The sequence below is a fragment of the Martes martes genome (assembly GCF_963455335.1).
Source record: "Martes martes genome assembly, chromosome: 11".
Classification (NCBI taxonomy): domain Eukaryota; kingdom Metazoa; phylum Chordata; class Mammalia; order Carnivora; family Mustelidae; genus Martes; species Martes martes.
This window is the reverse complement of record NC_137899.1, coordinates 65,542,158-65,555,903: the sequence shown is the minus strand read 5'-3', so window position 1 is coordinate 65,555,903 and position 13,746 is coordinate 65,542,158. Positions and strand designations below refer to the sequence as shown.

Here is a 13,746-nt window from a genome sequence, read left to right as displayed (position 1 = left end):
ACAGAGAAGACTTCCTGGTGGTGTAATGCCTGAACTGCATATTAAAGACCAAGTAAAATTATCCAGAAAGAAGTATTGGCAGGGAAGAGGTAAAAGGAGTCAAGATATCCCAAGAAGAACTAGAATGAGCAAAAAGAACAAATGATATTACATCTCAGTTGGAGAAATGACAAGTCCGTTGGTATAAGGGATGGCACTAACTCAAAATGTGCATTAAGGCAAAATCTAATCCACACACCATGTGCCCAGGCTTTTGTAGACATTACAACTCTGTAGAATTAGCTTGGTTTTCCTTGATGTAAAGATCTGATTGGTCACCAAAAGGGCCATAAAACCAAACCCAAATAAAGACTACAATCCAATTTCCTCCTTTCTTTCAGTACGTGAGCGTCTACAGCCTGGAGGATATAAAAACATCCCTGACATGTTACTTGAATCAAAGACTGAGTTAAGAAGTCAAAAATTAAAAAAAAAAAAAAAAAGTCAAAGATTCATAGTAATTCGTTAGATTTACATCTATACTCTTTCTTCTTATTAAAAGATTAAAAGCAATCTCTATTTACCAGCAAGTCCAGTGAAATGCTGAAAATACCTTTAGGCACATACTAAATGCTACTCTCAGAGTTAGAATTGTTGGAATTACCATCAATAGGAGTCAAGAAAAATCCTATCTTCCTGCTACAGTCAACTTCAAGGCTAAGATACAGTATACACACAGAATTAAATCATTAGTTTTCTTCTTACTACCAGAAATAAACTTGCCTCAAAAGACAGCAGTAAGTTATAATCTGGGTCCCACATATGTGGGTGACCTTGAGTACTTCTCCAGGCTTCACTTGGTCACTTGTAAAATGACACCAATAACGCCTCCTCAAAATAATACAGGACACTCTCTACCTACAATTCTGATACTAGAGTATATAACCAAAAACCCTTTCTCATGGTTAGAAAAATTTAGCTAAAGGACTATATTTTTACACTTAGCAAATATTAATAAGCCAACTAAGATGGGTATTCTTAGGCATACACCCAGGTCCTGAGTTTCTTGAAGCTTGTGAGAACTTACAGACTAAATTAGAGGATTACCTGCAAAATACAAAATTCAGCCTTTCTCTAGGCCCTGAAGCATCAGGAATCTGTGTGCCGGCCACCCACCCCATTAAAATCACTTCTGTTGCATAACACCTTGGTTTTAGGATATTCTAGTATAAGCAACATCCCTAGGCATATCTTTTTTCTTTTTTTGAATTTACTATAAAAATGAAGGTGATGCATTTTTCACTGTTGTAAGCACTGTCCTCTATATTAATCTATCAGAGATATTTTTCTATCCTTCAAGAGTTAAAACTAGTGCTGTTTCAATTCTGCAATTTTTATAAATGTGATGACCTCATTTGCCTTTTTCCTATCTTTTCTTCTTTTAAAGATTTTATTTATTTATTTGACAGACAGAGATTACAAGCAGGCAGAGAGGCAGGCAGAGAGAGAAATCAGGGTCCCCGCTGAGCAGAGAGCCCAACATGGGGCCCAATCTCAGGACCCTGAGATCATGACTGGAGCCAAAGGCAGAGGCTTAACCCCCTGAGCCACCCAGGCGCCCCATCCTTTTTCCTATCTTTTATCTACATGTGCTTCATGTACTTTAAAAGAGGCAGGATCTAAATATATAAATATAGTCAAGCTTCTTTCTCCACCAACCAAAAGACATCTTCTTCATGGCTGAGCTCCAAATGACCTCCTCAGAGGCCCTTTTACCTCAGAATGAGCAGCCCCTTCCCATGTTCCCACAGCTTGTTGCTTTTACTACATTTATAGTACTCAGTACTGTGGCATGGCTGAAAGAATGAATGGTGAACAAATGGATGGATGGATTGGTGGACTGATGCATCAGTAGATCACTGAACAAAAAGAACCTTCAACAAGTTAATCCCCCTGAACAAATGTGAGCAATTACCTAGATTATCACCCAATAAAAACAAAATTTTTACCTAAAAACACTGATATGAAGCTGTAATCGCAGAGCCTAGCATTAATTAAGCACCCCCCATAAGTGGCAGGTGATGGGTATTATCATTATTAGCAATAGTGTAATTCCATTATGATCCTAGGCTGTGTCACTCTGAGGTGCATTGAGTGTTCAGTGTACACAAACCTCTGATGGGTCTCTTCCTTGAAAATGAGAAAGAGAGGAAGAGAAGGTTGCTGTGCAAAAGGCAAGAGTATGTGTTATAAATGAATCCTGGTCAAAGGAATATTTAATAGCAAATTGGTGTCCAACCAGCCAAAATCTAATTAGTCTAAGATTTCAGGATCTAGAAAGTATCCTAATGTTTCCTTTTCTTCTTTTCTGTCTTTTGTTGTTTGGGTATGTTTCTTTTTACCCCCAAGGAACACAAAATCTCACCATAATCTCAAAGTCATCATGGCCCAAAATAAGAACAAACATTCAAAAGAGTGGTTCAGAGACTCCATATACAGCCTAATTTAAGCCATTTCTGCATTATTCCACTGGGATTTAGGTCAGTCAAAAAAGGTCTCATTTGGGAGAATTATGATTTTTCAAGTTTCCTAAGACTTGCCGTTCCTTTTGTAGTCTGTCTTATGACCACAAGTGGACAAAAAAATCTGCATTCAATACAACAGCCATTGCTCATACGAGAAGTTTCTGAGCTGACTCAGCACATCCATGGTACGGGCTTCAAAGCATTAATCAAACCTACTTATCTTCATTGTCAGACCCCAAACGCCACCTCCTCTGTGATGACTTTCCTGCTTAGATGGAATGCTGTGTCCACCATGACTAAAGGCATGATGATTTCAACCACAATGAACTAGCTAACTCTATGCCAGGGGTACAAGCACACACTGGCAACCCAAGAAGCACATCTCTCAGTGGAAATGTCTTTAATCAGGCATGTCTAAACAATTCTCTTTTGTTCTTTTAATCATTTCATAGTTACTTAAAAAGGATTATGTGCATGCATGCATGTGTGTGTGCATGTGTGTGTGTGTGTGTGCGTGCGTGCGTGTGTATACATGTGGTGGGAAGGTACACATTATTAGATGAAGAGTTGGCAGAAGAATCCCTCGAAGAAGAGAAAACTGCCTTCATTTAACAAGATATCTCTATTTGACAACTTGGTTGCAGAAAAACAGACTCAGGCTATGGCTGTGATAAGCTGGGAATGAAAAACATCCATTAACAGGATGTTCCGGAATTGAGAAAATCAAACTATGACAGAAAGAAGGGAAAAATCAAAAAAAGGTGTGGACAATAACTGAATAGGAGACTAAAGCCCAAATAAAAGACAAACAGTGGCACTCTCCTAAAGGCAAAATAGTTAAGACCTTTATGCATAAAGGGAGTTTAAGGTTCCATTTCATGTTGTTCGCTGTCCTTCTCTTTAGAGTAATCACCCTCCTCGTTGACCGCAAGCCTTCAATAAAATCTCCTACAAGAGCCTTGATTCAATAGCACCACGGAATGTGAAAAGACTGGAGAGCGAGTGTCCCTGGAAGCACAAAATGATGTTAAAGGAGGAGGAGGAGGAGAAGAAAAAGGAGGAGGAGGAGGAGGGAGGAAGGGAAAGGGGAAGAAGAAGAAGAAGAAGAAGAAGAAGAAGAAGAAGAAGAAGAAGCAGCAGCAGCAGCAGCAGAGGTAAAGGAGGAGAGGTTATTATCTGAGGAGGAGGAGGAGGAGAAGGAAGAAAATAGAGACAAACAGCAGGAGCAGAGACACAAGCCAGTGGTACTCAGGAAATGCGTTAGCCTCCTCAAGGATCCCTGGAGATGTGAGTGGGGTTGCTGGGAGATTCCAGTGGGAGATGTTCTATTGGGTTCATACACTGGGTCAAGCCACGTATATTGAATATTGAATATTAGTCTGACCTTGACTAACTCAAAAGCTTGAAGATCATATGTAAGAAGCTGACGTACAGATTATAAACAAGCGCCAAAGGATCTCTTGCCCTAGAGATTCTCCATCGCAGGCTGTCTCTTTTCACTTAGCGATGTGTGTGCCACTCTCCACATCCCCAGGGAGGCTGAGCAGCAGCAGGTTAAAGCACAGGCTTAGGAATCACAGGGACTCATGCTCAGGTACCAACTCCATAACTCCCTAGCTGTGCCACCTTCCAGATTCTACTAGAGGTAGTATCTAGATTCTACTAGGGGTAGAATCTCCTGCAATTATACTAATCATAGCACCTATATTACATATCAGAATGATATATTTAACACCTATACAGCACAGTTTTCTGAGAAAATTTAATTAGAAAAAGCATATAAAAAGTGTTTTGCATGGTGCCTAGGATGTAGTAAATGCTCAAAAAGAAATAGCTAATCTTCCTTTTTTGTTGGTGATTTTTCATTATTCTTCCCAAACCTCTTGCTTTTGGTGTTATCCTCTTGCATGTTTTTGCCTCTGAAAGTAATACTGGTCTATATTCCTCCATGTGTTAGCTTCATATGCCTTTAAAATACTAGTCATTTCTACTGATCCTCACATGTCCAGTGAAAGACAGTTTCTTCAATACTGCTTTCTCTGTCAAGAACTATTACCACAGGTTGTCTGGTAAACCAGGTTTACAGCTACAGGGGAAGACAAGAGAGAAGAAAACCCTTGTAGATGGGGCACTTGGGTGGCTCAGTCAGTTAAGCATCTGTCTTCTGCTCTGGTCATGATCTCAGGGTTCTGGGATCGAGCCCCGCATTGGGCTCCCTGCTTCTCCCTTTCCCTCTGCCTACTGCTCCTCCTACTTGTGTTCTCTCTGTGTCAAATAAATAAATAAAATCTTAAAAAAAAGAAGAAGAAATGAAAGAAAGAAAGAAAGAGCCCTATAGAGACCTCAGGAAAGAGATAAACTCCTATAATCAGAGGAAGCAAGTATTCCTAATAAGTCAAGAACTAGGACAACCTGAGACCCCCAACATAACAATGTGAATGAAGACTCTCAATAGAAACTCCCAAGAATGAATTACATTGCTCTTTGACCTGAAAACAGTCACTCACCCAAACATTTGGGGCAGCACTGTCCTGGGGGAGTGTGGCTAAGGTGCTGAGGACAGGAGAGAATGGGACATACTTCTCTCACGCACTGTGTCCTGCCTCCCTGAAGAAAAGAGAGAGAGAGAAAAAAAAAAAGCACATTTAGAAAAGTAAGTGCATATATATCATATAATCAAGATGTCTGGAACAAACCTAGGGCCTTCCCTGGTATTAGGTCCCTGTGGTGACTGCTCACATCTGTGTAATTTCTCCCAACTCTCCATTTATCCTCCCTGTAAGCCACACGAACTACACCCTCCAAAAGACTGCCCCTGAAAAGTCTATTACAGCATCACCTCTCCCCACCCAATATCACCTTTATTTATCTTTTTCCTTCTTAGGACTAGCCAACCATCTCAGTTTGCCTGAGACTGGAGGCTCTCAGTACTAAAATGGGGAAGTCTTGGTCAAACCAGGACAAGTTGGCCTCCCTTTCCAACCCCAAGCAAGCAAAGGAGCCCTCTGGTTTCTACAGAGACGTTTCCTCCTCTTTCAGACCCCCATCTTTCTGTAGGTTCTGCAGACATCTTCCCTTCCTGCCACTGCTTAAAGGTGTTGCTAGCATGACTCAACGAGCCTCGGATTTAAGGAAGCAGCCAGGCTGCTGAAAACGGATATGCTGAAAGCCAATATTCAGGAGAACCATTTCACTGAACTCACTCAGCTAACCAAACCTGTTTCTATCATAAGCAGAAGGCAAATGATGACTGGTATTGGAATGAATGGCAAAGGCTCAACTGCCTATGGGAGAAGTTCTAGAGCCTTTGAATTCTTCCCTGCCCCTCGCTCTCTGCCCTTTCTTCCTCTCTGACACCCTTTCCTTCCTTCTTCACCTCAGCATGCCCCCGCCTCCTCTGGCCCTCAGCATCTCTCCCCTCTGTACAACTTGAAGATGCAGCATGCCCCCTCCCCCTCCTTGATGCCTCACCAGAGGCGTCTGTTTTTCCAGCCTCAGCAACTTGTAATTGAATCTTCAGAAAGCTGGGGAAGGCGGGGGGGGGGGGGGGGGGGGGGGAGGGTACTTTCCAGTCAATTTACATCCAACACCTTTGTAAGGCTCATGTGAAAACTATCCGGTGCAAAATGAATTGCTACCAAATTTATGAATAATTAATTTTAAGAAAAATAAGTAGATTTGGTAAACAGATCACTAGGCAAATGGAATTTCAGTGGATTGGCCTCTCTGGGATTTGAACTAGAAAGCAAACTAGTAGACCCTCAGGTATCTGCTGTCTGAAACCAGTAATTCATATCTCAAGAGGCCTCAGGAAATGAGGAACTCATGCCTCAGAGAAGGGAAAGATTCCCCGCAGCCTTTCCTCACACCTTCTCCAACACTTTCTGCAATAACACCAGACGTTAGCTGTCTGGGTCATATTCATGCCCATCCCCATGCACGGCCGCCATCCATTGTTCCTGCTCTCCTTTCCTCTTCTTGCCAGTTTTGTTATTACTATTCATTTTTTGGTATGAGTGGATGAAAAGGGTAGGGCACGTTATGGTTTTTTTTAGATATTTATTATTTTTAAGCCACTTTCACGTTGGATTCGTCCCCAAACCAATAGAGAACATGCAAAAAATACCACAAAAAGCGCTTCTGTTGTTCTTACATTATTTCCAGATCAGCAAGAATCACTAAAAATCTCCTAAGAATCCCTGGTTGTTCTCTATGCTGTTCCTCACTCCACTATGCACAAGCCTAAAGTCAGGCCTTTCGTCGGACTTCAGAGGCACACAACCCGAGTCTAGGTCAGACTCTGAGGTCTACATACACCACAAAAGCTCAGTCTAGAGGGAGGACAGAATGCTTCCTTTAACTTTTAATTTCAAAAAAAATTCATCTGCGAGCCACTTCCTAAAATCCTGAAGCCTAGGCCACCCGAGGCTGCCCGTGTGCTGGCTTCTCGTAGGTGCACAGAGAACACAGTCTTTTCATCGATAGTCTCTGTTCTTGTTGGAGCAGCATCTATTTTTCAAGCATATTTTAAAATTAAAAATTTTTAAAAGATCGCATAATTGCATAGGAGTTACCTTGTCCAATGCTTCAGAAAGCTGCCAAGAGATTATGTGGGAGCTGGTCATTTTCCTTACACTAAGGTCAAAGAGCGGATTTTGCATATATAAAACAACTGCAGTTTGTCTTTCCCAAGAGCCCATTAAAGTAACTTGAACTCCAATCTGGGTTTGCTGGTTTAGTCAAGTTTTATTTTGTTTGGGTTGCAGTGTTGTGGCACAGCCCCAGTCCCAAGGCTGCATTCCAATTAATACCTCCAAAGAAGGTGCCAGCCCTTTTCGGCTCACAACCTGCTTCTATGATTTCAACTCAGCAGGGAATCTGGTTAAACTATGAGATGTGGCTGTACCATAAACCAGGGAAGTTAAAATAGCAGAAGCGCACGTTTCTGTTCCTAAAAATATACTAATTCCTACTGCAACTACACTAACTTGGGCTCTTGCGGATTATCCCAATCTCACTAACCAGCTTCCCTGCCTCAGCAGATCTTGCACTAACCCATCCTGGAAAGTTCAATATGTCCAGGATTCCTTTCTCTTTCTAACACCCATCTGTCATTTCAATACTGTATCAAATATGCATTTAAGGTCTACATATGCTAAGGAGGCAGCGGTGAATGTATACAGAATTCACTTGCCTCCTGGAGCCTATGTCACCATGGAGCGTGTCCTCACGCTGAAGTGGAGGATGATTTACCACTGCATTTGGGACAAAATTCGGGCTCAATGTCCACTATAAGAGCAATTATGTGCTCAATAAAATCGGTTTCTTCTCCTGACATAGAGCAGCACTCCATTTCTCAGACTCCCTCGTGGTTAGGCCTTATGAATAGATTTTGACCAAGAGGCGGTGGATGGAAATAAAAAACATGCTGCTAGGCTTGACCCATAAAAATCTCTCATCTCAGTGCTCCACGTTCTCCCTTTCTGTCTCTACTAGAGGAATAGAGGGGATACCATACAAGATGGGAAGGGCCTGCTTCCACTTCCGTGTCACCATGTGGAAGTCTATCCACTAAACACTTGCAGTGAACTATTATATGAGCAAGAAATAAATTTCATTGCATTAAAATACTCAGATGCATTAGATCTTTATTACCACAGTTAGTCTACTTTGTCAAGATAAACCATAATCTTCTCTCCCATCTCCTTTCCTCACAATACCAACCTGGAGAGGGGGGTCCAGTGTATCTTCTTTGTTATCCCTAGGCACATCTGCGGCCTGCCATCTTTATATGTACCTCTTTCCCTCTCTCCCTGTCACTGACTGCTATAAAGTTCTTGCTTTGTTCAAGGTCTATTTTGAGCCTCATCTCACCTGTGAAGGCTTCTAGACCCCTTCCTTTCCCACTGTGGATGGGAGTGGATGACCCACTCCATCTTCCTGTAATATTTTTCTTTATCTTATGTATTCCTGTATTTTTGACACATACATGGAAGTTTAACCCTGCAGGATGATACTGGATTTGCCTCCAAACCAGACTTTAGCGAGAGCAGGGACCAGTCCTCTCAGCCTAATATCCTTCAGGAGAGTGACAGACTCGAGGGAACATCTCAGTAAAAATTTCTCTAATGAAAGGAAGAGTCACCACACAGGAAGAGCCCTAGAATCTCAATGAATTTCTCAAACCACATTGAACTACAAGATCCTGATGAGACAGGGCAGTCTACAGGGCAGTCTACCTCTGCTTACCTAGTATCTCCTTGGGTTTTATACATGTTAGGTACTACCTAAATGTTTCTTGGTGCTGATATATCAAAAAGCAAGTCTTAACTTCATCTCCTATGCTGGCAGGATTCCTAGGACCCCCCCACCACCGTGTTTTGTTAAACATTTGAAAATGTCTACAAGGTTAAAATACCCAAGGATTAATGACTATATTCTCATGCGGTCAACAAGGAGAGGAATGCTAGGAACTTCCACAGTACTGGTGAGTTACAATTTCCACCATTTTTCCTTAGTTTGTTCTTTAGAGGTGGTTGTTTTTTCTAACTGCAGATCCAAGTGCCTCTCTGACAGTAGCTGTTTTTAAAAGAAAGACATGAAACTTGTCCCAAGTCTATTGGCTGCCCCCTTACTTTTGTTTTAGCTGATTCAGTCAAGAACACAATCGGTTTGTGTCAAAGTTTACTCTAGAGCCACAGTCTTACAGCATAATAAAAATCTATCTTCCTGAATATAGTAATGAGTGCAAGATGATGAAAACCACAGCCATGTGCATACAGGCTTCTTCCCCCACCACTAAAGACCACTGAGAACTGAGGGCTGGAAACCATACTGTAACATGTGACATAGCACTCATCCCCTGGCCAGGATGCAGAGCTGGTTCCCCAACAGGAGGCGGGGAGCTGAAGAGTACATTTCTAACCATTTAGAACCAATCAGCTACACTCAGCCACATTCTAGAGGGATTCCCCCCGCCCCTCCGCCCAGTGTTCAATTGTTTGAAGGGAATGGAATTCTCCATTGATTCTAGGTGAAGGTGAGAATAGGGGACAGAAAACTCGGCAGGGCTAGTGTAGGGGAGAAATATATCTTGGGTGGAAAGAGTTTATATGTGCACCATAATTCTTATATTAACAGCCAGTGATGCAAAGCTGACTTGTGAATAGAGTAACCACTCTGAGCTGCAAATTGGTCAAAAAAGGTCACAAGGGAAAAAGGATATTCTCAGCCATGCCTCTCTTCGATCTGCAAATTTATTTTGCTAAAGTTTCAGAGCATGACAGTTACTTCCAGGGGTAAAGTTCTTGGTACTTGGCCCCCATTGATCTTGGCCAGTGCAGAATAGAAAATCAAAGCAAAGATGGCCAGTGGGTGAGTTGTCTGATGGAGGGAGCAGGAGTAGAGTGGACAACGGGAGAAAGGACACCCCAAATTGTACTAGGTGATGAGCCTACTTAGAGAGAAAGCTATTTATAGATATGCATACACACATGGACTTGTGTACACCCATGTACACACACACATGATACTGACATATATATCTAATACCACGGTGGTATAATAATATACTGGTGTGTCTGTGAGAGTTACCCAGTAGACCAGGGTCTTTCAAATTTGGCATTAATAACACTTTGATTCAGAGAAGTCTCTGTTTTAGGGGGCCATCCTGTACATTGTAAAATATTTAACAGCATTCCTGGCCTCTATCCACTAGATGCCAGTAGCACACTTTGTCCCTTATTATAACAAATGGAAATGTCTCTGGATACTGCCTACTGTCCCTAGAGGACAAAATCACTCCCAGTTAAAGACCACTGTACTAAGCCAGTGTTTTCTCATGCCACAGCCTAGGAACCTGCATTTTCATTAATTTTCCCAGATGACTCGGATGCTACTGTCCAAGGCATTGCATTTTGCTAAATGCCTCACTGACATGAGCTTCCAGCAACTAGGTTTTGAGGCTTATTGTTCTTGTTAGCTCCTCTAGCAGCTAACGCATGTCATGGCTCACCACATGTGCTCAAGACGTGTATTCTGAATGACGGAGCACATTTCCCATTTGGGGGAGTTTTCTCTGAGACATGAGCCAGACCTTACTTCAGCTTGCTGGTGGCTGGAGGCCACTATACTCCAGCCTGAGAGGGAAGACAGCAGCAAGAACGGAGGCAGGGATGGAGTTGTGGTTGAGGTTGATGGGGTGAAATTCACCAAAGGGTCTGGGCTGGGACATCACAATCTGTGAGGACTCTGGAAACTTTCTACTGTAAGAACATTACGCTACCCATAGGCTTATGTTTCCAAGTGATAAAATACAACACAACTTGGATTCTCTACAAATAGAGTCAAGAACATGTCATTAAAGTTTGACCAAAATACCTACTCTGTCCGATAAAAATCTTGAGCCATCATCCCTGAGAAGTGCCCTGCTGGACTGACAAAAACAAAAACCTTTTGTCCTTCATACCTATTCAAAGAACAATGACACGATACTCTGTCTCGAGAATCAAGCCTAAAACAAATTCCTTTTATGTTTTCCATCAATTAATACCTCTATGCCCGACTGTATTGTTGTTCATAGTATTGCTTTGGTTTCCTATTGCTCCCGTAATAAATTACCACACAGACTCAGTGGCTTAAAACAAAACACACTTAGTATCTTACAGTTCTGGAAGAGTCAGAAGTCAATATGGGCTTCAATCGACATGTCAGCAGGGCTGGGTTCTCTCCGGAGACTCGAGGGCAGAATCTGTTTCCTTGCCCTGTTCCAGCTTCCAGAGGCTGCCAGCCTTCCTTGGCTCTCAGACTCCTTACTTCATCGTAAAGGCATTAACATAGCATCTTCATAATCTCTCCCTAACTCGGACCCTCCTGCCTCCATTTATAAGGCCTCTTGTGAGAGGGCCTATCCAGATAATACAGGATAATCTCACATCAAAATCCTCAACTTAACCACATCTGCAAAGTCCATTTTGCCATTTGAGGCCACAGTCACATTTTGGGGGGATTAGAACATGGGTATCTTGGGGGCCAGGGAATCCATTATTCTGCCTTCAACAATGATTGTTAAAGAAGTGACATTGAATTTCACCTGTGCAGTCCCAGATGTAATAGCTGAGGCCTTAGGTGACCATGAAACACTACAATAACCCACTCTATCACTCTATCAGCCATTCTCTCATTGAGAAAGCTAGTCCCCCCCCTTTTTTTAATCAGAAAGAAAGAGATAGCTAAAAATCTCTATTTAAATCCTAGTCATATGGTTGCTGAACCGAACAAGTTCATGCCCACCTTTTGTTTTTCCTATGCTTTTCTCTAGTTATTTCATTGTAACTTTCAGAAAGTGATATCCAACCCAGACAATCTGAATTTCACATCTTATGCACTCTTTCTTTTATTGCCACAGGCAATTCATATGCACAAATGGACAGCTTAAAGAGCAAGGTCTTAGATGTTCATCAAGTGGGAAAGCTTCTGTCTTGGCCAAGAGACCTCTACAGAAGCAGCACGCTGGCCATACTGGTGAGTACTGCTCCCCTAAACTCAAGCTCCCACCAAGCAGTTTGACTCTGCTAGTCACCCTCTGGCCTGTGCTGGCGAGCCCTAGGAGGGACTTCAGGGTCCTCTGGTAGCCAGACAGACCACAGAGTTTTACGCTGCCCCTCATCTTCAAAGACACTTACAGAAAAATGTCTGTCCTAGCATCGCCCCTGGGTTTGCATGGCACGTCAGTGAGGCCTAAGCCCACTGGCAGCACATCGAGCCAGTTCCCAGTGGCTGCATAATGAACAGGCCCAGCCCGGCTATGGAGAGAGTGCTGGGCTTTGAGCGCACAAAGATGCAGAGCCAGAGGTCAGAATTTTGTAAAATAAATATCAGATTCTTAAATAAGCAGGTGATGTGAGTATGTTTACTATTGTTCCACTAATACCATTTTAAAAGGAGGTTTCTGTACTGTGTTTACCTATGCCTCCTATTTAAGGGTAAAACTCATCTGTATTCCTCTTTGAGCCCTTGCTCTTCACACTGTCTGGTCACTCACCTGAACGACAGGTGGTTATTTCTGTTTTTGCTTTTCTGTGGTTTTGCTTTGGAAAAGAAAATTTCAAAATTCTTCCTCCTCCCCAAGCCCCGCTTTGGCACGAAGACTGACACACCAATTGCTGATAAGACCAGGATATAGTTTGAGGCAAATCCAACTGGTTCTGGGTTTTCACAAATATTTCACTGCATTCTTTGTCTATTTTAGAAGCGGGAAGGTAAGACCACCCTATGGGAGCATGCACAGACGAGACCTCCAGACAAATGCCCTGGGAACCGGGGGTTGGGGGAAAAAGCCCCACGAGTCAGAGTAGATTCCCCAGGACTGGTTTGTTTGGTGTCTGCCAGCAGGTGCTGAGGGATGGCTGGAAACCTAAGAGATCCACCCTGAGGAATGTGATACCCCTTTCCAGGGCTCACTGGGTGGAGAGGTAGGGGCTTATCGATAAGGCCCTGAGAATCTGGCCCAGCCGTGCCAGTGAGCATGGGTGCCCCCCCCCCAAACAATCAATACACAAGCAAAGAAATCCACGAGAGAACTGCCTCCTACTATTTCAGATTCCCGGAGACCTCAAGGACCACCCTCGTAGGACACTTCTCAACTGCCACCCACCACCCCCTCAAAGCAAAAGAATGAAAATGAGCCCTTTTCCTTTTCTTGCCATTTTTTATCAAAGTTCAACCTTTCATCATCATGTAAGTAGTCAAAGCTGTTACAAGCCTACTGCTGACACATCAAACGCTTTATCTACAGTCTGGCCCACTTCCAGGGAGATGAAAAGAACAATCATTCAGAACTCACACCTCCCATGAGTTATGAGCCATTCCTGAAAGGAAGGAAATAACACCATTGTGGAGGAGAAAGGACGTTTTTCATTTTCCTCAGGTTGTCTCCAGTGCAGCAAAGCTGGAGATGAGCTAAGGAAGAGGCCCCTCCTCTTTGATGGAGGCAAGGCTCTACCAATACTGATCCCCAAAGACAGAAACCCAAGCATCACTGATGAACTATTTCTCTGAAACCTTTCAGTTGACTTAAGTTTGGCTACCAAAAACAACTGATGTACACTACCTGCTTTGTACATGGTTCCATTTTGTTTTCACGGAGTTTCATTTGCGTTAATCACTTGCCCCAAACTTGGCTGAGAGTTCAAAGAGGGCAGACACCATGTGAATATTTCCTTTATCCTCCACAAAGGCCTCA

General features: G+C 42.7%; 1 protein-coding gene across 2 annotated transcripts in view; it reads right to left on the bottom strand.

The window, feature by feature from the left end:
- The window catches only part of BMPER (BMP binding endothelial regulator), a 247,467-nt gene that overhangs the window by 108,643 nt on the left and 125,078 nt on the right, over window positions 1-13,746 (bottom strand). For both annotated transcript variants that reach the window (XM_080818648.1, XM_080818647.1), the window contains exon 7: window positions 5,012-5,111. In XM_080818648.1, coding sequence (XP_080674774.1) covers window positions 5,012-5,111 — 100 coding nt within the window. The remainder of the gene's footprint in view (window positions 1-5,011; window positions 5,112-13,746) is intronic.